Below are 26,217 nucleotides of genomic sequence, written 5' to 3'. Positions count from 1 at the left end.
GAATGAACAAATGAATCACAAAAGCAGTTTTTTCCTGCAGAAAGTGGAAGTGGGATTGCAGTTACAGGCGCTGAAGTTGCTATGTGAAGCGACCAGAAAGGCCGACGAGGAGCTTCAGTCTTATTCTCAGGACTTTGTGGAGACTAGCAGCATCATAGAGACGTACATGACCTTGGCTAACTTCTGTGACAAACGGTTAAGAGAGGAGGAGCAGAGCGATGCTGGTGAGTAGTGACATTTCCCAGGAAGAGATTTGTTCAGATTGATGCAAAAAAGACCAACAGTGAGCACCCAGAGTACTTAATGTGATCAATACTTGGTCTTAACACTTTAGCTGTGTGCTGAAGACTACTGAGAGGATTATTTCCTCCCTCAAATGTTGGTTGCCATTGTTTACGGTTACAGAAACACAGTTTCCAGAGCTTCTGGTGCTGCCGATGCATGTAGTGGAAAACATGTTGAAAGCACTGAAGATGAATTCAGAGGAGGCTCGCCTCAGGTTCCCACGCCTGCTACAGATCATTGAGTTGTACCCGTCTGAGACGCTGGACCTCATGACAAAAGAGGTTAGCTTTGTTAACAAAGAATGTCTTTAGTATGTCGAAACGTAATTCTGCTGATTATAAAAGAAAAATAATATATGTCCAGTAAACATAAAAAACATTGAAACTATTAGCAAATGTAAACCAAATACCTTAAAGCTTTGGGAATGCAGATGTTTTAATTGTGTCGTCTGTCTGTATATAGATGATGTCTGTTCCCTGCTGGATGCTGATTAGCTGGATCAGTCAGATGGTTGCTCTTTTGGACAAGCCAGAAGCTGTGGCAGTACAGCACTGCATAGAGCAGATAGCAGAGTGCTACCCTCAGGCACTGGTTTATGCACTCATGATCAGCAGTGAGAGCTACCAGTTTGAGGACTCGGCTACAGGACACCAGCAACAGGAGTTTGTCAACAGGTAAGTTTGTAGGTGCAGTTTTTTGGGGGGTCGGTGTTAAAAATATTTTTTCAAAAGCTTCAGTTTAATTTTATGAGCGCTGTGCATCAACAGGCTCAAGAGCATGCTGGACAAGGGAGGTGCTGTGAAGAACTTTGTGGATGCGCTTCAGCAGCTGACAAATCCTGAGATGATTTTTAAGGTAATGAGTGAAAGTTCAGACATGATTTCAATCAAAATGCCAGACGAAAACTGATTGTTTTCATCCTGTCCACACGCAGGATTGGTGGGATGGCGTAAGAAATGAACTGGAAAAGCCGACTTTTAACAGGAAGCAAATGGGAGACTTGTATGAAGAGATGCGGTCTATACTCGGAGACTGCAGCGCAGATAGTCACGGGATGTTTCGAAAGAAATTCATCAAAGTTTGTCATTTCTTTTCTTTTTTCCCTCTTTTTTTATCTCAAAAATATGATTCTCCAGAAATTTGTGAAATTAGGAGGCTAGTACAGATCATTCATCAGCAAGTGAAAAGAATATGCAGCTTCTAATCAAGAAAATATAATGTTATGCTGTTCCCTGCAGAAGTTTTTCAAAGACGTGGAGAAATTGTTGGGACCGAACGGCAAACAGCTGTTTGAAAAGAGGAAAGATAAAACCTTTTTGCAGAAAGTGGATGACCTGGCTGCATCCATGCGTGGATTTCAGAAGGAGCCAGGGAACCTGAAGGAATACTCACCTTGGCTGAGTGGATTTAAAGCAGACTCATTCAGAAATGAGCTGGAGATCCCAGGTTAAGAGCTATACTGATTAATATTGTTTGATTTATTTCAAACAGTCTCATCCGTTATGTTCTATCCACTGATGAGGCTGTGTTTTCTTTCTCGCAGGACAATATGACGGGAGAGCCAAACCACTGCCAGAGTATCATGCAAAGATAACCGGCTTTGATGAGAGGGTATGCACTTTAAAACAGGAAGAGTTAAACGGTTTGTTCTCGTCCTGGCTGTAAGTGTGAAAGTTCTCTGGGATCTTGCCTGCAGGTAAAGGTGATGTCTTCTATTCGTCGTCCCAAGCGTCTCATCATTCGTGGGGATGACGAGCGGGACCACCCCTTTCTGGTAAAGGGCGGGGAGGACCTCCGACAGGACCAACGAATCGAACAGCTTTTCGCTGTCATGAACATCCTGCTGAGCCAGGACACGTCGTGTTTGCACAGAGGCTTGCAGCTCCGCACCTATCAAGTCATTCCTATAAACACAAGGTGGTGGGCATGTCTGTGTCTCCATATCTGTCCCTTCAGTTCCACTTACACTGATTAAAGATTGAATAAAATGGTTTTTTTTTTTTAATTTTCTCTGATAAGACTATCCAGTAAGAAAAATGTATTTAATATTATAAGTATCATTTGGTTCTTGGTCCCATATTTAATTACTTAACAATTATTAGACAAAATATTAACTAACTAAGCAAATTATGATTACAGAATTGGTCTGATTGAATGGATGGAAAACACCTGTACTCTAAAGGAGTTTGTGCTCAACACAATGACTGAGGAGGAGCAGCAGAGGGCAGGGAGGTACAGTATATTTATTCCACCCTAATGCCGTGGCCCTGTGTTTGGTGAAGAACATGAAGTTCATCTAGTGTGTGATGAGTTTGATGATATGATGGCAGTTGTGTCTTTGTTTTAAAGTTCCATGGATGAGTACAACGCCTGGCTCTCACGCTTTGCACCAGAAAACCGAAAAGACAAAAATCGTGTGAGCGCTATTGCACTTTATGGTCTGGCCTATAAGTGAGTTACCTGAATTTTTACTCCTATGACACTGGGTTCAATAAATGCTCATAAAAAACAATTTGAATAATTTTAACAGACTTACACTTGCATTTCATTCTTTGCCAGGAAAGCAAAACGTCCCGATGCTGTCAACAACTTTATGAAAGTATTGCAGTGTGTGCCCAGCGATTTGCTGAAGTAAGTGGACTGCATGTATAGCATGACTGCTCGGGACATGGTAACACTTGCAGTAATAACCTTCATATTTTTCTTTGTTTTAAATTCTAGGAGAGCTTTTCTAAACATGTGCAACAGTCCGGAGGCCTTTCTGTCCCTGCGATCCCACTTCATTAGCTCTCACGCTTTGCTGTGCGTGAGTCACTGGATTCTTGGGATTGGAGATCGCCACCTCTCCAACTTCATGATAAATATGGAAACAGGGGGCATGATTGGCATTGACTTTGGGCATGCGTTTGGCTCATCCACACAGGTATATCCAGTGAAAGGAATGTTAACTCGCCTAAAGCAAAATGCCATAGAAGAGGCAATAAGTGATTTACACGTGATTGGGTTGGGAGAATTTATTGTCTGGTTTAGGTGTATGAATCTTACTGTCACCGCTGAGGTGACCGGCTGCATGAATGTGAAGCATGTCAGAAGGTGACCTACTGTACTGTTAATCTCTTTCTGTGCAATCCCGTATTTTCTCCCAGTTCCTCCCTGTGCCTGAGCTCATGCCTTTCCGGCTGACCCAACAGTTTGTGAATTTAATGCAACCCTTGAAGGAGTCCGGTTTGATCCAGAACATCATGGTTCATTCGTTGCGGGCCTACAGGGCTGAGCCAGACCTTCTGCTTAACACTATGGACGTGTTTGTCAAGGAACCCTCCCTGGACTGGAAGGTAACCATTGAATGAGTGGATAGATTTTGGATAATGTTTTCAATAGTGTTCATTGAGATTTTAATGCATCCATTTAGCCACAACTCTCTTAAGGTGTCGCCACATTATTCCAGTCAGGTTGAAGTCTGGACTTTTCTGGATTCGTTTCTTCCTCAGCCCTTCTCTTGAAGATTTGGGTCTGTGCTTAGGATCATTTGACTCTAGAATACAGAGAAGTTCATGGTCGACTCAATGACTGCAAAGTGCCCAAGTCCTGTGTTGTATCCAAAGCAAGTTCAAATCATCACCCCTCGACTTTGCAGACAGCACATGCTGAATTTTGGATACGGATCAAGATTGTATTATATACAACATGTGGCATGTTCTGTTTTCATTTGTGGCTCTTGGCCATTGTATAGTCTATTGTTGTTTTACAGTTTTTGTTTGTGAAATTGAATTAATTTAATTTCCCCCAATAAAATGTTGCTTGCTGTTGCACATTAAAGACTTTTAATCTGTTTTTCAAATTACGATACAAAAAAGTTGTGTTATTGTTATCATGCAGAACTTTGAGATGAAACAACTGAGGAAAGGAGGCACATGGACAGAGACTGTGAACACCAAAGAAATCAACTGGTATCCCTTGCAGAAGGTTAACTTTGCCAAGAGAAAACTGGATGGAGCTAATCCAGCTGCTATAACCAGGTAGATCATCAAATCATATTATGAAACGTCTAATAGGATTTAATTAACGTTCTATGCTAGTACAACCCTCTGTTTTTGACATCCATAATGATGGAAAGTCCCAGTACTCAACTAATGGTAACATTTTACTGAGTGTGTTGATTCATATTAGGGGTCATATCTGAAATCAGAAACCTTTATAATACAATTCAGTCACTGTTTTGTTATTCTCCAGCTTGTCTTGTTTTTGACTTGATGTTTTGGGTTTATTTTGTCAGTGAGGAGCTGAAGCTGGGTTTTGAGAAGGATGGTGCCTTCCCGGGGATGCAGTCGGTGGCTCTGGGCACTAAGGAGCACAACATTCGCGCTAGACTTCCAGCCGAAGGCCTGTCAGTGGAGAATCAGGTGGACTGTCTGCTAGACCAGGCCATGGATCCAAATGTGCTTTGCAGAGTTTGGGTGGGCTGGGAACCGTGGATTTGAGTCATTCAAAATAAATCACACGTTTAGAAACTGTATGCAAATGATTTTTAGGGCCTGAAAGAATCCTTTGATGTCAAATATGTTCTCTAATGCAGTTGTGGAAAACCTTTATATGCGTCTTGTTCTTTTTTTTGCCAATTTGCTTGGCAAAATTGTATGACGTTTGGAACAAAAGGAAGAAATAAAATTCTGTGGAAAGTGTGAAATCTGTAACTAATTTATAACTATACACTACGGCATTTATATAGTAATATTTTATTATGAATTCAGCCATGTAGTTATAATTCAGTTGCACAGGGCAGGTAATCAGAAAACTTTCCCATTAAGAACGGGAATTAATCAGATTAGAGATTTGACAGTTGAACGGGATAACTGATGATCACCTATTAGTTACTAATGGTAACTAATACCAGTCAAGTACCAGTCCAATCAAATTAGTTTCCTTAGAGCATTAGCCATTTTTTAAACAAGTTGCTGTGTTGACATCAAGACAAATGCTCCATACAAAACCTGGTGGAGTCAGGAAGGAGGCAGCAAATGGCAGGAACGGCTAACAATGCAACAAATAAGCACAAGTTGGCATCACAGGCCTAGTCATTGTTCATATGCAGTTGTTTTAAAAGTCGAGCTTGCCCAATTTGACCAAGTGTGTGTCTTTAGAGTGAGGTAATAAAACATGTTGGTAACAGTAGACACATAATTACATGAAAAATAGGCAAAACCTTTAAAATCTGCATTTATGTACACTTATTTTAAAAACCGGATGCTGCACAGTGCACCAGCAACTGAAGAAAACAGGCATATCTGCTCTTTCATAACCTCTATTGAAATCGTTTGTATGGATAAGGCTTGTGCAAAGTATTTTCAATAAATCACACTTACTTAAAGACATTCAAATTTAATCAAAGCTTTAAAAGTATGTGGTTTAGAATATGTAAACCTAAATCACATGTTGATAAAAAGCAGAACTTACGAAACCTTTGATCTGCGGCATGTCAGCCTGCTTAATGTACAACCGGAAAGTGCAAGACAGCAGAAGTAACGAAACAGCAAACTGTTGATAAAGGTGCTGAACACCTGATGCAATTTGCTGTCTCACTTCCTTTTTGCAGCATTTGACATGCGCCTGTATTCAGTTTGCTATTCTATAAAAGATGCAGATAACATACACTCAATATCGATTACTAAAAATAACCAGTTAATCAGTTACTTATTGTCTCTATTAATTCTTTAGTCATCTTAAATTTTGCCTGAGAAATGACCCAAATTATAAATAATTGTCTATCAGCTGAACAAATCATCAGTCGCACTGGAAAAGAGCAAAATAATGTTAGAAATAAATAAACCAGGTGAGTTTTCTAACTGGAAGTTATTCACTGAATCCAGAGACGACTAAAATGAATTCTGACGTGAATTTTGGGGGAAAATGACCCAAGGTGGTAAATTTCAGATGGCTACTCTTCTAAACTGTTGATGAATTGAACTGGAACAAGCTGTAATTTTATGAAGTATGAAATTCAAATTTTAAATCCTCGAATGTCTCCCTGTCCTTTTAGCCTCTGCTCTGACTTTGCAACTTTAACATAGACATGGAGCCAAGTGGTGAAACCACCATATGTCACAATATTCTGGGGAATTGATGAAACTCATGTTTCTCCATGTCACAGCATAGACACGTATTTCCCTGGACAGGCAGGCACGCCTTAAAATAATTATTTTGTGAATTATCAATGAATGAAGACTGACTTACACATAAAGCTCTTGCTGTATATCATATAGATTGCGTTAATCGCTCAAACTTTGTGATCAGTAGTAAAATGGTCATGCTCGTTACTACTATGAAGCCTACTACTGTTACTTGACCAAGAAGAAAAACACGAGCACCAGTTAATCCATGTTTAATAGATGATACAATGCAAAAGGGGAAACAGGGAAAACAAGAGTTAAAATGAAAAACAAATGTTCAGAACTCAACTTGTAAGTAATGATGTCAAACCCAGTGTCACAGTTATTTACCTTCTTTTTGTACAAAAAATTGCAACAGTTCATGTAGGCAGTGATCCAGAGCTGAGTGTGTTACCAACGCAGAATGAGCTTTGGTTCCGAGTGCTTCACAACGTTGGATTAGTCGGACACGGCTAGATGTTGGAGTGTTTTCACAGTTCATTGAATAATTGCAGAATTCTTCAATTTAAATTGGCTAATGGTTTTTGAATTATTTCTTTGGCATGCATTTTTTATAAATGAACACTGTGGCATTTTCAATACGCTTAATAATACCCTATAATACTCCACTGCTTTGCATTTCCTTTCCGTGGTCACTTTGGAGTGCCATGGCTATTGCATAAGACATTATGCTATGTAATAAGTTTCCAGGGACAGAAATCATTCTCCATAAAAACAGCGATACTGACACTAACTTAAAAGGAAATACAGCTTATTAACATTATCTTTTGGTCAGTGTCCATGGAGTGCGAAAGAGATTCGTAGGTATTTTCCCCCCGTGACCGAGTGTTATTTTACTGCATGAAGTTAGAAACCCGAGTAGAACCCACATTTTACAGAATTAAAAAAAAAACAAAACAGAAATTTGAACATAAGCTTTTTCTCAATAAAAAATAATCTCAACATTAGTAATCATTTCAATAAAAAAAATTTATATTTAATTTGCACCTACATACAAAATAAAAAAAATATCAAGTAAAATATGTAACACCCCACTGTAAAAAAGAGAAAAAAACTGTTGGGTGGGGGGGAAACAAAACAACAGCTATTGGCCAACAGACCAGACCCGAGTTGTACAAAAGCTGTGACTGCTGAGGCACCTTCATGTGTCAGCCATAAGAATGGTCTGACAATAACTCTCCTGCATATTTTGCATCATGTTAAATTACTGCATAAATAACTCAATTCTGAATCAAGGGTATTTTTTAAAAAAGTTACCAATACAAACAAATATTTCATTGTAGTTTATCATTTTCAAGTTTAGCCTACATGCTTCCGTGGTCTGGAGAAACTCCAGTTGTTAGTGTATACTCTCTGACAAAAAGAAAATGTTACGTCAAAATATCAAATGGTTTAAGGTCTCTGGGTTAAGGCGCAAAAAACTATTACTTCTGTCTCGCAAGTATTGTAGGTAACACTTACCAATACATACAGTGGAAACAAATGAGTACCCTTGCAATTAAAAAAATGTAGTGCATTCATTCTCTACATAAACAATCTCATCAATTATATTTAATGACCTCAACTGCTATATTTAATCTGAAATCTACCAAAGTGCATGATGCATTTAATTTTTCATTTATATTGGACGCCAAGATCTGTTGGCGCTTTTGGTTATCTCCATGTGAGTTTAAAAGAAAGGACAGAATTTGGTTAGATGTAACCAATTTCTTTTCAGGCTTAAATAACCCAAAGTGACATTTAGCTGAGACATTTTAGGTTACAATAAGCAGTGTTTAACTTCAGGCACACACAAAAAAGAGCTCTTGCATAGGAAGTGTCACCTTTAAACCCTACTGCAGATAATGACTTAGTGTAGCTAACTGTTATTAGCACAGTTATATTAAGGGGATGCAAATTCTGAGGGAAAACAGAACCCTGTCATGCAGTAATTAATTTTCCAAAGTTAACTATCTCCTGTCACCTGATACCAAACTGGGTTTTCTGTAATTATTGGCAGTTGGCTCTACTATATATATATATTTCAAATATTTTCTAGTTCGTGCTCTTTTAAACATTTAGCTATTCGCAGCAAAATTCTGTGACACTCTCCTTTTACAAAAGACAATATTGTCTTCATATAGCTCTCACATTAAAACGATTATGTGGATTTCTTTCAATTCCCTGGCTTAAATTAGTATCTGTGTAATGACACGAATAGGTCGTGGGTGTAAAAGTAAGCAGTTGACATGTAAATGTCTTTGTGAAAGTGCCAAATGATTCCATTCAGTTAGCAAATAGGAGTCATAGACTTTAAGTGGGCATTACCCACTTGTCTTCCCCACCATGTAGTAACAAGAAATAAGTTCATACTATACAAAAAGAAACTCTTTGTGGCTTGATGTGCATAGCATACATACTGAAGGCATGATGTTCTCAGCTTTACAGGAGTTTTTAAGTTACATACTGTTATATCTTGGGTCTCCACCCATTTATGAACTGCATGAGTTTCTTCACCTGCAGTTTGCTTAGCTTGAAGTCCTCAGACAAAATCTCCTCGGTGAGCTGCAGGAGTAGATTCCCATCAATTTTTTCAGACACGAAAAGAGAAACAATGTCATCTGGCAGGCCGATAAATTTCAGACATTTGGAGACCTCTTCAATTGAAAGGCCAGCCAAGCTCGATGGTGGCTGCCACTGTGTAGTGTGAGACAAGGATGGACAGTTAACAGTTGGAGTGTTAGAGATGGAGTGTATCTCTTTTGTTCCCTGCTCATGTTGAGCAAGTGAGGAATATAAAGTTTCCGGCTTACTGTCACAGACTGACTCTGACAGCACATCTGTGCACTTCTTTATGGCATTTGATTTTGGTGTTCTTGGTGGCAAGATCGGGCAGGAGAGGCTCTGCTTAGTGTTAGATGCATCTATGAGCTTGTCACTGTACATTTCTGAATTGCAGCTTGAAGATTTGTTGCAGAAAGGACTCAGAGATGCTTTCGGCAAGTTAAAGTCCTTACTGCGGTGTGCATACTCTCGGCCATCAAAGTCAACAAGGCTGGTTGTACAGGTTTTTGGAGTGCTTGGGGTTCTCTTTCTGGGGTAGCTGTAGTAACTTCGACAGGTTGTAGGCAGAAACTCGTCCATGCAATGCGAATCCCCTCCACTGAAATTATTTGGCCAAGACAACCGCGATAAAACTCCATCTAACGGTGAGCTACTACATGGCGAAACAGCCTTCGGTTCAGTGCTGATGGAATTAGCCCAGCTGCAAGGGTAGCACACATGGCTTTGCTCTTGTGGGTCAGTTCCTTCTTGCTCACATGTTCCACTGCTAATGGAAAAATAGTAGATTAATTTATAGCATAAGAATAGCCTCATACATGTAAACATAGAAAGGTACAAAACTTGATATCTTACAGCATTTGTTTTGAGAATGTGGGTGAAAATTTAAATTCTTACATGTTGTGGAGACCAGAAGAATAATAGGAGAGGGTTGGACTTGGAGACCGAGTTTCTTGCTGCCGTGGCTTCAAAAGGACAGGCACTGATGGTATCTGTTTCAGGCCTCGTGGTGGGATTGGTGGTGCATTCAAAAGACGACATTCTTCCTTCACCTAGGATGAAAAGAGTTTGTGTTGAAACAGTAACTAAAGCTTATGTTCTTACATTACAGTCATTCTTCAAAGAACCCTCAGGTTCAGCTTTTTATCTGCAACAGCCAATCAAACTTGTTGTTTTCAAGTAGTTTTATTTATTAATTTACTGCATAGTAGCTACTCATGCTGGCTTTTGCTGTAGTATTAAAATACATTTGTTGTGAGCACGGACGCCATCAAATCAACTAACACTCCAATCCTAAGACCGAAAACTCTAAAGTACAATAGATTATACTCACAGCTTCAGACTTTGGTGGGACTGGTGGAGGAGCAAGAGGCACATCAGAGCTGGTTATGGCTCCCAGAGGACAAGTGACTGGGTTTGTCAGTGCAGCTGTTGTGGCACAGTCACTGTTGAGGCCTCTGATTCCTTCGCTTTGAGAGGGTTTTGGAATCTGACTTCTCAAGTGATCCAACCACAGCTCCTCATAGGGAACATCCAGCTTGTTGAGGGTTGGTTGTGGGTTTGTGCAGTCCAACAGCTCTGGGAAAAAGTGTTCATTCTCTTCTGAAGGATGACTATCAGAAGGCATAAGAGCCCAATCTCCGCATGGCATACAACCCTGCAAGTTGACCTCACTGTTACCGTGCAGGTTGCTGCCATACACACACACAGACAGTCGGTGGAAGGACTGGGTGAGTTCATCTCGGGCGTAAGTCAAAGAGCTGGGAATTTGCATATGATTGGGACAGCCGCTTGAACTCCCACTTCCTCCACTGCTACAACTACCATTGCCACTGCTTTTTTTGGGGCTTTTGCCATCTTCATTCCAGTCTGTTCGTACGTCCCGGACAGCACGAGAATAGTCATCGATATCAAACTGCTCCTGGCAGAACGCAAACCAGCGATGCACCATAGTATCTAACCACAACTCTCCTTGCAGCAATTCTTCTGGAACAATAAATCGTGGCATGGCTATATGAAACGGAAAATGGATAGGGATAATTTTATTGCTTCGCAGAATGCAGCACACAACCACTGTTTTCGTCTGAATGTTGACCAATTTGTACCGATGACCCTCCCTAATGAGGTGGAGGTCATACTGGTTGCGGGGTGGGGTGCTGGGTACTGTCACATTGACCGGGAGACGGGTTTTCTCCACGATGTTCCTGATGTTGTGCTCCCCGTCTTGCATCTGAAGCTCAAGTGGACTGCAGGTACTGAACCTGCCTTTGCACTGGAACGGCAGGCTGATGCTCTCATTGGTGCGATGGTTCATGCAAATCAAGCAAGGCATCTTGCCTCGACCGATCTTACTGATGGAGTTCAGCTTTCCAATCTTCTTAAAAATGGTGTTGAATCTTGATTTTTCTTTGAAGCTTTTGGCATAAAGGATCTCAGCTTGGCCCATTAACGTCAGTTCATCACCAGTGTTTAGTGTTATGTTGTAAACCTCTGTGTCTTCATTGCATTCCCCTGAAGCCATCTATGAAAACATTACATACATGAATTTCGATATACGCAATGAAATGAATCTATTTTACCAACCTTAACTTGGAAAATTTTAAACTTTAACTGGAAATCTACAGTTATGAAATACTCTTGGTGGAAGCGTTTAGAATTATAGCTACAGTGGGGCAAAAAAGTATTTAGTCAGCCACCGATTGTGCAAGTTCCCCCACTTAAAATGATGACAGAGGTCAGTAATTTGCACCAGAGGTACACTTCAACTGTGAGAGACAGAATGTGAAAAAAAATCCATGAATCCACATGGTAGGATTTGTAAAGAATTTATTCGTAAATCAGGGTGGAAAATAAGTATTTGGTCATCTCAAACAAGGAAAATCTCTGGCTCTCACAGACCTGTAACGTCTTCTGTAAGAAGCTTTTCTGTCCCCCACTCGTTACCTGTATGAATGGCACCTGTTTGAACTCATCATCTGTATAAAAGACACCTGTCCACAGCCTCAAACAGTCAGACTCCAAACTCCGCCATGGCCAAGACCAAAGAGCTTTGGAAGGACACCAGGAAAAGTATTGTAGACCTGCACCAGACTGGGAAGAGTGAATCTACAATAGGCAAGCAGCTTGGTGTGAAAAAATCAACTGTGGGAGCAATCATCAGAAAATGGAAGACATACAAGACCACTGACAATCTCCCTCGATCTGGGGCTCCACGCAAGATCTCATCCCGTGGGGTCAAAATGATCATGAGAACGGTGAGCAAAGATCCCAGAACCACACGGGGGGACCTGGTGAATGACCTGCAGAGAGCTGGGACCAAAGTAACAAAGGTCACCATCAGTAACACACTACAACGGCAGGGAATCAAATCCCGCAGTGCCAGACGTGTTCCGCTGCTGAAGCCAGTGCATGTCCAGGCCCGTCTGAAGTTTGCCAGAGAGCACATGGATGATACAGCAGAGGATTGGGAGAATGTCATGTGGTCAGATGAAACCAAAGTAGAACTTTTTGGTATAAACTCAACTCGTCGTGTTTGGAGGAAGAAGAATACTGAGTTGCATCCCAAGAACACCATACCTACTGTGAAGCATGGGGGTGGAAACATCATGCTATGGGGCTGTTTTTCTGCCAAGGGGACAGGACGACTGATCCGTGTTAAGGACAGAATGAATGGGGCCATGTATCGTGAGATTTTGAGCCAAAACCTCCTTCCATCAGTGAGAACTTTGAAGATGAAATGAGGCTGGGTCTTCCAACATGACAATGATCCAAAACACACCGCCCGGGCAACAAAGGAGTGGCTCCGTAAGAAGCATTTGAAAGTCCTGGAGTGGCCTAGCCAGTCTCCAGACCTCAACCCCATAGAAAATCTGTGGCGGGAGTTGAAAGTCCGGCGACAGCCCCAAAACATCACTGCTCTCGAGAAGATCTGCATGGAGGAATGGGCCAAAATACCAGCTACTGTGTGTGCAAACCTGGTAAAGACCTATAGTAAACGTTTGACCTCTGTTATTGCCAACAAAGGTTATGTTACAAAGTATTGAGTTGTATTTTTGTTATTGACCAAATACTTATTTTCCACCCTGATTTACGAATAAATTCTTTACAAATCCTACCATGTGGATTCATGGATTTTTTTTTCACATTCTGTCTCTCACAGTTGAAGTGTACCTCTGGTGCAAATTACTGACCTCTGTCATCATTTTAGGTGGGGGGACTTGCACAATCGGTGGCTGACTAAATACTTTTTTGCCCCACTGTATATATTATTATATTATATTCATAAATGTCACATAAAAATAGATGGATTAAATGTACCTTAACATTGAAAATGATTTCCTCCATAACATATACCCTTTCAGGGAAAGCTTTGGCCACTTCCTCCACGCTGTTGTAGTACTGCACAGGCTCTTTGACATCTCTGTCCTGCTCAAGCAGCTTGAACTGACCTACGAAAAGATGGAAAAGACACGTCAATGGTGTTTTGCATCAACACAGACTTACAACTATAAAATCACATAATTTATTTTTGCCTTATATATTTTAGTGAATAATTCTTCAGTTTAGGCAAAGATGAATCATCAAATATCATATTTGATATCTGACAATGCGCAACATATAAATACTGTAAAGTACTTTCAATGCTCGGATAGAGTAGAAATGCGCTTTATAAGAACTACCGTAAATGTCGGGCTATAAGCCGCTACTTTTTGCACAAGCTTTGAACCCTGCGGCTTTTAGTCAGGTGCGGCTTTTCTATGGATTGTCCGTGATTTTTGTCATATCGTAAGACGATTTGTTTTGTGTGTTCCGCTGTTGTACGGCACTACGTTGCCTGGCGGAAGGATCGGGGTTCAAGAGTGGTATGTTAGTCACATGTCTGTCCGCCAGGCAACGTAGTGCCGTACGAAGTAGCGCGAAAAACAAACTTCAAAGTAGCGCTACGCGTTCAGCGGGAGTCGTGGATGATGAGCGGCGATAAACTTGCAAGTTATGCCCAAAAAGCAAGTTATGCCCAACTCCACCGGTGGATTCTGACAGCGTGGAAAAGTGTGAAAACATCCACGATCACCAACGGATTTTGAAGGGCTGGACTGCTGCATGATGGAGAGGAGGACACCGCCACGGCCCTTCTGAGGGTGTTCGACTCTGACACTGACAATGAGGATTTCTTTGGTTTTGAAAGTGACAACGAAGGAGAGAAGAAGAGTGGATGACGAAGCCATCATGAGCCTGTTTGTATCCGACACTGGAGAAGAGGACTTTGGTGGTTTTAGTGCGCAGGAAGAAGAGAAAGATGGTGGTGAATGACTGACTTTTCTTCTTGTTAAAGCTGTGTCACTGCACCTGAGCCTAAAAGGTAGGCCGAATCTATTGTTCTGGTGTGCTGTAGGTTATTGTTATGTACTACATGTGCAAATATGTACCCATAACTTGTTTTTCAAAATATTAATAAAAGTGATGTCTCCAAACAGCCATCTCTTTCCTGACAATTCCCTTTGTGCATATTCTCTTACATATGATAAGTCAACATTGAAACACCTGCGGCTTTTGGTCAGGTGCGGCTAATGTATGTACAAAACAGGATTTTCCCCTGATTTTAGCTTGTGCGGCTAATATTTAGGTGCGCTTTGTAGTCCGGGAAATACGGTAGTCCATTTACCATTTACAAGACAAACTAAATAAGCATAGACTGTGGCTGCATCTCACCTTCATAGTGAACTGGGATCTCTATTTTGGGCCCAATGACATAATGTCCCTCCTCCAGACTGTGAGCAGTAATAGTCGTCCACTGACGACAGGAATGAATCAAGAGGTAGTCATTGTCTCTGAGCCCTTCAACCAGCTGACCTACAGAAAGTAAAAAAAAAAAAAAAAAAAACCCACACTATTTACAGAGCAGAAAACAGCATAATTTGCATAATTACAACTTTAAATTAACCGCAAAGTAAGCACTGAACCATCCAGCAACAAAACATCTAAAACAAAAAATGTTTATATATGTTTTTACCAGGTGGTGTCTTGGATGTGGGTCATGAGAGAACTATTGAACCTTAATAACTCAGAGAACAGGCCATTCTATTAAATATCACTTTGAGAAACACCACTGCTTTCATACCACTCTTTAGCATACAGTCTGCTGCATTCAAACTGAGGCATTGGATTACCAAGCACATTTAAAGTCACTATGGATTAGGCCATTAGTCAATGACTAATGGCCTAATCCATACCTCTCTAAAAAGCATGCTCTATCATTCAAAGTACAATACACCACTTTAGTTCTCCAGAAAAGGCCAGGCATGTGTCAGGGAGATGGAGAAAATTATTCAAATTATTAATGATACATAATAGCAAAGTGCAGGGCACAGTCAGCATGTTTATTTTCAGGCATACTGAGGGTAACATAGTTTTAAAGATGCACTTTCAGACCCAGGACTGTATCAGAATCAGTATTATTTAAGTATTCTGATTCTGATAAAGATACACGTTCAGACCCAGGATTGCATTAACATATAGTTTAGTTAGAGGGATAGTAACAGTACTGTGCAAAAGTCTTGAGCCCCCACTCATTTCTTTATTTTAGTAGGAAAATGGGAAATGGCTGCAATATGTGCAAACATACATGGAAATACAGGCTATAAGGCAAGTGCAGAGTTTGTACAACTCTAACAAAATTGAAAGTCAATATTTTATTTGACCACCTTTGTTCTTTAACACGGCCTAAACTCTAAGGCAGCCTTCTTGTAATTTCTTTACACCAGTTGCTGCAGTTCAGCCTCCACCCTATTTAACAGGTGGCTGTAGTCACTCCTGACTTTCTCTGTACATACTCACAATGCTCTGAACCAAACATTTCTAAATTGCATTCACTGCTCCATCAGACCTGATGCTACTGATTTTCAGTCAGGTTCTTGGTTAATTTGGTATTTTTTTGTGGACTCAACAAAATAAATGGGAATCGGAGTGTATACACAACACTGGCTGGTCCCTTTAAACGATCCCTTTAAATTAGGTACTTTTTTGTCCTTGAAGAAAATGGTCAGATACAAGACCTAGAAAAACCTTGAAAAACCTTCAGAAAACCTGGAGAACTATTGCTCACGACCACTTCAGAAAATGCAAATCTGGCAACTTCTAAGCAAATTATGAAGAAATTAGTGGTGGCTAAATACTTTTGCACAGCACCATAACATTATCATGTCTTAATTCTTAAAAACAAATAAATAAATACTTGTCTTTTTGTAACCAAAATGAAGACAATGATGCTTCTCAGCTTAAACAGAGCAACTAGGTTACGATTTAGTTATAAGATTGGCATTGTGACTCAGCCTGCAACAATACATCTATATATTTAAAAAAAAAAAGGCTTTCCAATGGTGGAGCTAGACAGTATGTGGTACAACTCATCAGTCGTTGCAATACAGTTTTTACTAAACCTGAAATAACTTCATTATAATGATGACTATAGGGTTTACACGTTTAATACCAAAAAAGGTGAGATGTGCACAACGGATGCAAAGGTATTACCAAAAATAAACCAAAAGAAAAGAGAGAATAAGAAAACGCTTATTTTGTAATGTAAACTAGATCACGCTGTTGAGAAACGGTAAGTCACACTGCTAAACTCAATCGCAAAGATTTGTTACAGCTTAAGTTTGCCTTTGCTGCTAGCTAGCAGCTAACAAGCGCTGCGCTGATGGCGTGAAAAGGTAAAGTTACTTGCCGTTATCCAGCTTGACAATTTGAGGCAACTTATAATTACTGACGAGTTGATCTAATGGTAAGGACGTAGTACTCCATGTAACTTCTTTTAAATTGTTGTACAACATTGATCCAAGGTCCATTTTGTTAGATTACATTAGCCAACAAGAGCTAGCTACGTGTAAACACGGTCACAAAAGGCTACACTAAGCTAACGCACTAAATAACGTAGCAACTCTCCGTCCGCGGTGTCACATCACGCATGGCGTGTTTCTTAATAATCTTCGCATTTTTTCCTTTAAATTTGCCTACGTATCATAAAGAGTCGTTGTCTGATAATGTAGCAGAGCCATGTTTGTTTAACTACCGATGGGGCCAGCGCTAGTTTGGATCAGCCGGAGAGAGGCAGCGCGCAAGTCGCTCTGCTGTGATTGGTGGAGAGAGCCAGCGTAGGTGGGCTTAGGCGGTAGAGAACCAACCACAAAGCAAGGAAGCTGGAATAGTTTTCTTCTGAAGGTAAAGAATACATACTTTGGTAAACAACAGAAGAAAACCCATCAATACAACTGATTTCATTTACAATACAAGTGAATTAATAAAGCTGTGCTAGAGTGCAAAGCTTGTACTAGTAGGTCACTATCGTTTTTAAAAACATTAAGCCGGAAGTTGTAGTTGTTTCTGATAACTAAAAGACAACAAAAAGAATACCAACTGCCTGTTTCAAAGTGTTTTTACCTGGTGCTGCAAATCGTGATTCAATAAATAAATAAACAAATAAATATATAACCCTATTACTTTCAGTCTTTCTTCTTATCTTATCCTTGTTTAATGACACATCATTAAGTTGTTCTTGTGCAATCACATTCCCTACACCCTGTCTGTCAACATTCCTGGTAGAGGAAATCTATGGCTAAACATCACACGTATGACATATCTGGTGATGGGAAAGTATAACAAAATCAGATTAGCTTTATTTAAACACCAAACACAAATAATGAATTGTCATGTAACATCACATTGGGAAAAAGGGGACAACCCTTTAGCTTTAAGACCTGGTGGTAATGTGTTATTTATATACACCAACAATGACTTTCATCACACTTCCTCTTCTCACTGGTACAAATCAGAGGAACTTCCTTACTGTGGTCTATAGCTCAGTATACTCCAAACCTGCCAACATGTCTTTTGTGGACACTCTGCGCCAGTGGGATGAGGCGGTAACTTGCGTCAACAGACAAGATTTCTCCAAAGCACTTGAGATTTTCTTGGGTATTCAGGAACCAAACTCCAAAATTTATTTTGACATTGGCTGTCTCCATCTTCTTGACCAAGACTTTGATGCTGCTGAAAAGGTATGTCTGATCTGCAGGCTGAAGCATAAACACACAAATATTAACAGCTGTCGTATCAGCAAATTAGTCCAAACAAGAAACTCTTTTGATAGTTGCTGAAATACAATTCTCCGATATGCTGCCTGAAAGCGCAAGTCACTGAGAAAGGAGAAGTAGACCTTACCATGTTTTCTAGAGGAAGTGACAGTTTCTTTGTTTCTCAGGCGTTTGATTGCAGCATACGCAAGGATGAACATTTGGCCATTGCCTTCTTTCAAAGAGGAATCACTTTTTACAAAAAGAAGAGGCAAGACACACCTGTCTTTTTTCTTTCTTTCTTTTTTTTTTAAAAAAGGACCATATTTTTTTTTATGTTTAATGTTGTGATTTAAAAATGCTTAATAGTATATCATATGCAAATGTTTTAACTTTATTGTCTCTACATAAAGGTATGAGGAGAGTTTAGCGGACTTCCAGAAAACCTTTAAAACACTCAGGGGCAACCAGCTGATAGATTACAAAGCGCTTGGTCTCAGATACATACTATATGCTTGTGATGTGAGTATTCTTGATTCTATTATTAATCCTGAACATTACACCTAAATAATTCATTTGATGTTATGAGCTGTTCATTCATAATACAACTTAGCATTCTTTTTTCCTGGCCAAGGACACAAGCTTAACAATGTCTCCACAGGTTCTCCACAATATGGCCCTGGTTGAAGCTGAGCTGGGTAACTGGGAAAAGGCCCAGGAACACCTCACGAAGGCTCTTAACTACAAGACAGAGGCCAGGTTTAATATCATCGACAAAGCTCTGCAATCAATCCTAGTGAGTTGTGATACAATCACTTTTGTCAACCCATTTAAATGTGATTATATTTATGATATCAAATGTAGTAGTTTCTTCATTCCATTAACCTATATTTGGTAAGTTGATATGGTTTATTCTAATTTTGCTTTAAATCAGGTGACAGGATAATGATATGCACATGACTTTAAGTGTCACTCACACTGAAATTTCACCAACAGAAGCAGAAACTTTTCAAACTGGTCGAGTTCCAATCAAAAGAGATGTTTAAACCAAATAAGCACTATGTTGCAGAGCTGGAGAAGAAAGACTACCTGGGCAAAGCAAAGGTGACTCATTACCCAGCCTGTTTTATCTAATCTAGTGTGATTATAAAGTTATCAAAAGTCAGCATCTCTACACACACACACACACACACACACACGCATATATATATATATATATATAAATATATAGAGGAGAAATTATTGTTGAGTGATATCTATAAGCCACTTTCCCCCCGTTATCATCAGGTCGTTGCCTCTGTTGTTCCTCAAGATGAGTTCTCTGGATTTGCCCCATTGCAGCCTCAGGTGACACGCTGGCTTTTATTGGCTATAAAAACTTTACAGTTTGATGATAGACTGAACCTTTACATACCCCTGTGTGTTGCCATGTCTGTGATGGACTGTGTTTTTTTTTTTATTTGATAGGTGCAAGATGGTCCAACTCGTCCAAAAGAGCCTGAGGTTCTGAGGTATGATAGTCACTTTGGATCCATGCCGATTTGAAACTCTTTAAACAGAAATGATTTTAGTATTTAATGATGTTGTAGGTGGCAAGTTTTTGTGATATGTGGATTCGCCACTATACATGTTTACAACGTACAAATACAAAATGTGGGAAAGCATGAGACATATCTATGAAACTATGCTTTCCACAAAGAGAAAAATGGGACTCAGAGTGTAGGTTTAATAATTAAAACCTGAAAATAGACATGTACCGTTACACAGAATAGTGGCAACTTTAACCTTTGTGTCTTATGTCTCTTCAATTTCACTTCAATTCCATTCAGTTTTACACAACAACAGTCGCCTCAATGTGTTTTATATTGTAAGGTAGACCCTACAACAATACATACAGAGAAAAACCCACCAATCATATGACCCCCTATGAACAAGCACTCTGGCGACAGTGGGAAGGAAAAACTCCCTTTTAACTGGAAGAAACCTCCGGCAGAACCAGGCTCAGGGAGGGGCGGGGTGAGAGAAGGAAGACAGGATAAAAGACGTGCTGTGGAAGAGAGCCAGAGATTCATAACAAGTATGATTCAGTGCAGAGAGGTGCATTAACACATAGTTAGTGAGAAGAAGAAATACTCAATGCATCATGGGAATCCCCCAGCAGCCTACACCTATTGCAGCAAAACTAAGGGAGGATTCACTCTTGATGCTATGTGGACATTTCTTGTGTTTACAGGGTGTTGGAAGGAGAACCGCACACTGTGCTCTTTGAGTTTATTCCTGAGACCAGTGATGAGCTGGCTGTAGTGCCGGGCAATATTGTGTTTGTGTTGCAGAAGGGTGCTGACAACTGGGCAAATGTGGTCTTCAATGAAAGAGTAAGATCTCCACATCTGCCACTTATTGTACAAATTTTAACACCAGTACACTGTGTTGTTTTTATGCACTAAAGCCAGCATTCATATCATGTACTTTTATCACACAATTAATGCATTGCTGGTGTCTGCTGAGAGTAAACATGGCTGTGATGTCTTTCACAGAGGGGGCTTGTTCCTTACAACTATCTGGAACGTTTGGAAATCTCCTTAGCTTCTAACAAAAACAAGGTAAGCATTTATTTGTCATTATTCTCAATTGTTGGTGTCATAATCAATGACTCTGGTAATGTCAGCGCTTAAAACATTGTAGTTTCCTTTCCAAGCTTTTAAAATAACACAGTCTTTACTTTTCTTTATTTTGAATGGGAACAACTATAAACAGGGAATAACTCCGCCTCCAAGCCGACAGCCACCCACCAGACCTGAAAGGATACAAGGTTGGCTTTTCTGGTACAGGATACAAAAATTAAATGAGGATTTTCGAATGATATCTGAGCCTTATGTGAAAAATCTAATTTTCCATATTTTCTTTATGTAAGGTCTTACTCCAAGTGAAGTCACTAGTAGAAATCGTCAGCGACAGGTATGCCAACGCAAAGAAAATGAGAAGTACTGAGATGTTTAATTCTGGCTGTTATTTTAAGTTCTTTTATTTCCTCTCATCATTTCCAGGAAAAACAGTCCACAGACAATTCATGTATCGTCAAAGTGCATTTCAATTTCAACTTTGTCGTCTCAGTCCCGTGTGGGTCACCCTACACGATGCTGATTGAGAAAATCAGCAGGAAACTGAATCTTCCTTCTTCTGCAATCACCTTGAGGTAGAGTGCATAATTAAGAAAACAAGAATGTTTGGTATGCATTGTTTGTACTTACAACTGAATACCTTTACTGGGTTTAGTTTAACCTCTGAGGCAAGTGAACAAAGTGTAATCAGTGCCAACACAGAAATGAAGGAGCTGTGGAGCCGTGCCAGCGGTGGGCGTGTCACTTTGTGGTGTAACACCAAGGAGGTAAGAGAGCAACCATCTATTGCCATGTTATTGCTGTTGTTATAGTAACAACAGCAATATTCCCAGTATTAGCGATACTGACGTAGTTTTAGTATCTTTTTGTTTTTGCACTCCTGTTATAATTTCCGTCTACACTGATAACCATTGTGGATCTTTGGGGATTTCAGGAGGAGATTCACCTGGTGGCACTTCACTCCTACGAGTCATCAAATCCCGAGGATCTGAATTTTCAGCAAGGGGATAAAATCAAACTGCTCTCTAAAAGTGAAGCTTCATTCTTTTATACGTCAAACATATAGAAACTCTACAATTTGATGGAATATATGATTCTAATTCACAATTTGTTCATCTTCAGTTAACCAAGACTGGTTGGAAGGGCAGTGTAACGGGAATACTGGGATATTCCCTGCATCCTTTGTGGAAGAAGTTCCTGCGAATGGCCAGTGATTTATGGCCAGGTTTGCTAATCTGTTATAAAAGCTGAAAACACTGATTAACAACTTTTCAAAAGTTGTTTGCTTTGGTGATCAAATGTGCCACTTCTTTTGATATACCAAGTCCAAATATGATGATTACAATAGCTGATTATAAATGCTTAAAATGTTACAATTTCCACTTATGTACATTATTTAAATGACTTTTAGTCAAAAATTTTAAGTCTGTATCTTTGCATTTATGTGGCTTCATATGAATTTCACCTTTCTTAGAATAGAATAGAATAGAATTCAACTTTATTGTCATTGCACATGCACAGGTACAGGGCAACAGGCTTCATTATGTAACAATTTAAAAAGAGCACTATATAAAGACTTACTATCAAACTTTATATTAGAAAAAACATAAAAAAAACAGGACTGCATTTATTTTGAGGTCATCCTGACAGGCCTGGTCCAGATATCACAGGTATGTAGGATGTTGCAGCATGGAGTCAGTTTCATTAATTCTCCAGAACATTATGTGTACAATGTTGTGCAAAAGTCTTAAGACACCCCTTATTTTTTCTATGGAGCCAGACCTTCTTGTAATTTCTTAAAGGGGTCTTAAGCAATAATTCTTCATTTTCCTAGTAAAATACAGAAATGAGGGGCGGCTCCACACTTTTGCACAACACTCTTATTTAACAATGTAAAGCAAATAAACACATGAAATGCAAAGGTTATATGCATTTTACTTATTTTGCTAAAGAAAATGAAAAATATGAACTGTGGGATATTTTAATACGTTCAGCAAATTGTTTTCTTTTCTTTGCAGTGTTACAATTTCCTTCTGCTATAAAGCTCAAACCCAGGGTCAGCGTAGAGGTCATAAGATTTGAAAAGTGCATTTTTATACTTAATACATTTCCACTTCATACAAGGCCAATTTCCTCCAAGTTGCGTGAATAATTTAAGATGAGTGGTCATCTGACACTTGGGCTATTTTTTTCTAACACTCAGAGATCAAAATACATTTCAGTCATTTCCTGGTTCAGAGTAACAACCTTTGGTCTGGTTATGATGTCATAATACTGTAATCACTGAATCACAGATTCCTATAATTTAAGTAATGCAGTATTAAAACTACCACCGCCTGGTACTGATGTTAATAAAAAAAACATTTAATAATCACTTTCTTCTTCCAGTAAATACAGCTTATATGCTATACATTTGGTACATTGATAGGTTATTTATTAATTTACCAAAGACATTGTGGATTATTGGTAAAAATGATCACGACGATGTTCCTTCCTCCTCGTAGGCTATAGCTATGCCTCTCCTGCCCTCTACTGCTTTCACCACAGGTGTCTCTCCCAGCTTCTGCTCTAAACCGATCCAGCTTCGACCTGCAAGAAAAGATGCTGGAAAAAAATAATAATAAAATGAATAAATAAACACTTGTAGTGTAATACAAGATATTCATAAGTGTCTACTTTTGTATAGGAATTCACGCATGTTGATTAGGTGGAGCACACTGTCATACCAGCTGAGTTTGTGTTTGCTACGGTCAGCGTCTGGTTCCTCAAGACCACAGAGGACCCATAGGCCGGCTCTGTAGGCTCACTGCTCAGGAGATTGTGGCTTCGCAGAGCACCAGTGATTAATGAAACGTCACTTTCATCCTCCTCGTCCTGCTGATCAGCCAAAGGTACGTGACTCTGTCCACCTACAGCAAGTTTGGGAAGAAAAAGGTTAGACGTGGCAAAATGAAACTACATTACACAACTGATAACAGACATATAGAAACATTTCCTGAAGGGTAATGGCCGCATGTTTGATTTTGCAGATTTGCGTCTACTCTCTAGATTAAACCTGGGCTCTTTTGCTTGTTTGGAGAACACGTAAACCACTACACTACGAAGCCATATAGACAACACCATTAACATCCTTAACATTAATACAGAACTTTAAGAGAGTTCATTTAAGAAAAGCTGATGTGAAAAACTCCCAATCGCACCTGGCAGGAGATGTCGGAAGTCTGTGACATATTCCTCTGACCATTCCCTCTTCCTGTTGCAGGCCACCTCCATCTCAAACGGCGTCACTACAGGTTTTAAAAACCCCCTTGAGTCCAAAAGTGAGCTCTCTGGACATGCAATTACAACAAAGATGTCAATTTCAAGAAAGTTTGCCAGTTTGGGTACGTTCAGCTTCCCCATGGCAAACATGTAGCTCTTCTTGCCAGCTCTCTTGATGGTCTCTTTCAGCTGCTCAATGATAGAGAGGTAATCGGCAACCCCCAGAGTCCCAACCAGGATGCCGACCACATTGGCATCCTTGGCCCTTTCTATAGCATAGTATCTCTTCATCAGAGCGCGGCTGATGCTTATAGACTCGACCTGCCCCTTCACTGTCACAGGGTCAAAAGAGCAAAACGAGCACCGATTCCAAGTCATCATGAAGTTTCGCAGGGTCGCTCCCTCCTGGCCCACATAAAACATACTGCAGTCCGTGACGCTTAAACTGCTTTTCAAGGTGAACTGACGTCCAAACTGATAGATGACCTGGCCATCGTCTTGGTCAGAGAGACGGGCGTCATCATCTTGTCTTTTAATCTGCCCATGACTGTAACACTGCTCCCCTTCAACAACAATTTCAGATGCAACAAGGTTTGGATACTCTGGTGACAGTAGAGCCAAAAGACCATCTGAGGGAGGAAAAAAAATAAAAATGTATACTGGTAAATATCTGTGGACAGATGGGACTGATCGAAACACAAAAATCTGTGTTGAGACATAGTAATTCGAAGGATCACACAAACTTTTCAAGGTGACTGCAAACTTACTAATGGCATGAGCATAGTTGACATCATAGAGGATGATTATGTGACTGTGTCTGTCAGGGTAGAGTTCTCTGAAGGAGGAGGCACACTTCTCCACATCTACTGCTCTTTGCTCAAAGATGTATAACAAGGGCAGCCTTCTGGATGGGCTAAGGCAAGCACTGCCATAGTGCACAATGCAGTCAGCGCCAACGTGTTCTGCAGCGACCTCATCCACACAGCAACTGCACATGAGAGTTCAACAAAAGTGTTAAATAAGTTAACACCCTTACTAGATGAGGAATTTCCTTGCACACTGTTTTATATAACACCAAATGCTTCTTTTATATCAAAATAAAACTCCCAGTAAATATTCTCATGTACTGAAAAACAGAGCTGAGATTTTGAATCCAAAGTCTGACAGGTCTGGAGATGTTGACAAGTTTTTGTCAAAAATATCAGTGAATGCAACCTGCCACCAATTTTAAAACCCAACTTTACTTGATGACTCAAAACCATTAAAAAAACAGTGTTGCATGAGTGCATTAAAGCAATGATTTCTTAAATCTACTGTGTTACCTTCCATAGGATGTATCACCCAAAATGTATGACTTGGCATTAGTGTTTCTCTCGATCTCTTCTGCCACTGCAACTGAATCCACCAACAGCTCATCGGGAAACTGCAGAGCTACCTGCACACACGGCAACCAATGTAATAATAATTAATAAATAAAGTATAAATTAGGCACTGTTTTATATTTTTAAACTGCAGTTGCTTTTAATTAAAACAAGACATATTAAGAATATTTGGCTACTAGGCCATAAATGCTTTTGTAAACAAAGGTGAGTGACATCTAAGAAAGTAAAATGTTGCTCCTCCTTACCTTTTCAAACTGATGCTCACTGATGAAGTCGCAGGTTTTTTTAATCTGATAAAACTTTTCCAGGTCATCCGCAGGTGTGCTCGTCTTCACTGCAACTCCCACCACACGCTGAATTACAGTTTCCGAGCTGCTGCTAAACGCACCAGCCATGTCTATGCTGTGAACCCGTAGAAATGCGTGTAGAAACACAGTAAACTGGATTCAGCAACCCAGATATTTTAAATGAAAATCTGACAGACGTTAACGAAAGTCATAACACTGAAAAACAGCACATAGTGCGGAAAATGTAGTTTAGCTGTCTGCTAGCTTAGCTGGAGCTAGATTCCCTATAGGTGTCCGCGGAGCCTCTAAACAAACTAAGTGCTGTTTCTAATCTGTCAGATTGTGTATTTGTAGGGCTACACAACGTATACTCACAACTCAGAGTCATGGAGTTACTTGTGGACTTATAAATGTTCACTTTACAGCTACACACGTGTCAATATGATACTCCATCCTTTCTGCTGAGGGAATGACTTCCGGGTCAAATGTTTTTCAAAATAAACTTCGCCTGGCACGATTAAGAAAATACTTTTTGTTTCGCTCGTCCGGTATTCACAACCTCATCAAAAATCTCTCTGCTATCACTCCTACAACTCTCAATTCTA

General features: G+C 39.9%; 4 protein-coding genes across 8 annotated transcripts in view; 2 read left to right on the top strand and 2 right to left on the bottom strand.

Moving 5' to 3' along the window:
- prkdc (protein kinase, DNA-activated, catalytic subunit) overlaps nucleotides 1-4,964 on the top strand; it is a 31,397-nt gene extending 26,433 nt beyond the window's left edge. For all 3 annotated transcript variants that reach the window (XM_086306965.1, XM_086306966.1, XM_086306964.1), the window contains 15 exons: nucleotides 41-224; nucleotides 406-566; nucleotides 748-959; nucleotides 1,053-1,140; nucleotides 1,220-1,363; nucleotides 1,524-1,731; nucleotides 1,829-1,896; nucleotides 1,982-2,202; nucleotides 2,425-2,517; nucleotides 2,635-2,736; nucleotides 2,845-2,916; nucleotides 3,007-3,208; nucleotides 3,432-3,620; nucleotides 4,165-4,304; nucleotides 4,562-4,964. In XM_086306965.1, coding sequence (XP_086163091.1) covers nucleotides 41-224; nucleotides 406-566; nucleotides 748-959; nucleotides 1,053-1,140; nucleotides 1,220-1,363; nucleotides 1,524-1,731; nucleotides 1,829-1,896; nucleotides 1,982-2,202; nucleotides 2,425-2,517; nucleotides 2,635-2,736; nucleotides 2,845-2,916; nucleotides 3,007-3,208; nucleotides 3,432-3,620; nucleotides 4,165-4,304; nucleotides 4,562-4,766 — 2,289 coding nt within the window. In that variant the 3' untranslated portion in view covers nucleotides 4,767-4,964. The remainder of the gene's footprint in view (nucleotides 1-40; nucleotides 225-405; nucleotides 567-747; nucleotides 960-1,052; nucleotides 1,141-1,219; nucleotides 1,364-1,523; nucleotides 1,732-1,828; nucleotides 1,897-1,981; nucleotides 2,203-2,424; nucleotides 2,518-2,634; nucleotides 2,737-2,844; nucleotides 2,917-3,006; nucleotides 3,209-3,431; nucleotides 3,621-4,164; nucleotides 4,305-4,561) is intronic.
- Nucleotides 4,965-6,629: 1,665 nt separating this feature from the next.
- Nucleotides 6,630-17,106, bottom strand: garem1 (GRB2 associated regulator of MAPK1 subtype 1). 2 transcript variants are annotated; one of them, XM_086306962.1, is made up of 6 exons: nucleotides 16,717-17,106; nucleotides 14,703-14,843; nucleotides 13,311-13,441; nucleotides 10,327-11,514; nucleotides 9,891-10,045; nucleotides 6,630-9,762 (listed from the first exon to the last, which is right to left on the bottom strand). In XM_086306962.1, exons 1-6 carry the CDS (start codon nucleotides 16,835-16,837, stop codon nucleotides 8,901-8,903), a joined length of 2,598 nt encoding a protein of 865 aa, XP_086163088.1. In that variant the 5' UTR covers nucleotides 16,838-17,106; the 3' UTR covers nucleotides 6,630-8,900. The 2 variants fall into 2 exon arrangements, with proteins under 2 accessions (XP_086163088.1, XP_086163089.1); XM_086306963.1 differs by having other exon boundaries at nucleotides 6,630-9,759.
- A 643-nt stretch (nucleotides 17,107-17,749) lies between these two features.
- ncf2 (neutrophil cytosolic factor 2) lies at nucleotides 17,750-23,281 on the top strand. The gene is made up of 15 exons (XM_086306957.1): nucleotides 17,750-18,046; nucleotides 18,250-18,332; nucleotides 18,475-18,583; nucleotides 18,723-18,857; nucleotides 19,058-19,165; nucleotides 19,349-19,408; nucleotides 19,529-19,572; nucleotides 20,295-20,436; nucleotides 20,599-20,664; nucleotides 20,819-20,873; nucleotides 20,976-21,019; nucleotides 21,109-21,257; nucleotides 21,338-21,449; nucleotides 21,617-21,713; nucleotides 21,805-23,281. Exons 1-15 carry the CDS (start codon nucleotides 17,756-17,758, stop codon nucleotides 21,894-21,896), a joined length of 1,587 nt encoding a protein of 528 aa, XP_086163083.1. The 5' UTR covers nucleotides 17,750-17,755; the 3' UTR covers nucleotides 21,897-23,281.
- On the bottom strand, nucleotides 22,118-26,200 carry dph2 (diphthamide biosynthesis 2). Of its 2 annotated transcripts, XM_086306959.1 has the most exons (7): nucleotides 25,988-26,200; nucleotides 25,571-25,727; nucleotides 25,266-25,378; nucleotides 24,711-24,931; nucleotides 23,883-24,572; nucleotides 23,409-23,591; nucleotides 22,118-23,286 (listed from the first exon to the last, which is right to left on the bottom strand). In XM_086306959.1, the coding sequence occupies exons 2-7, from the start codon at nucleotides 25,718-25,720 to the stop codon at nucleotides 23,159-23,161; spliced, it is 1,485 nt and encodes a 494-aa protein (XP_086163085.1). In that variant the 5' UTR covers nucleotides 25,721-25,727; nucleotides 25,988-26,200; the 3' UTR covers nucleotides 22,118-23,158. The 2 variants fall into 2 exon arrangements, with proteins under 2 accessions (XP_086163085.1, XP_086163084.1); XM_086306958.1 differs by having other exon boundaries at nucleotides 25,571-26,200.
- Between the last annotated feature and the right edge of the window lie 17 nt (nucleotides 26,201-26,217).

This window comes from Aulonocara sp. 'chitande type north' Nkhata Bay, linkage group LG9, assembly GCF_057382095.1.
Source record: "Aulonocara sp. 'chitande type north' Nkhata Bay isolate Kocher_YH1m ecotype deep benthic linkage group LG9, A_spYH_male_GT1.1, whole genome shotgun sequence".
NCBI classification, from domain to species: domain Eukaryota; kingdom Metazoa; phylum Chordata; class Actinopteri; order Cichliformes; family Cichlidae; genus Aulonocara; species Aulonocara sp. 'chitande type north' Nkhata Bay.
This window is presented reverse-complemented; position numbering and strand designations above follow the sequence as displayed.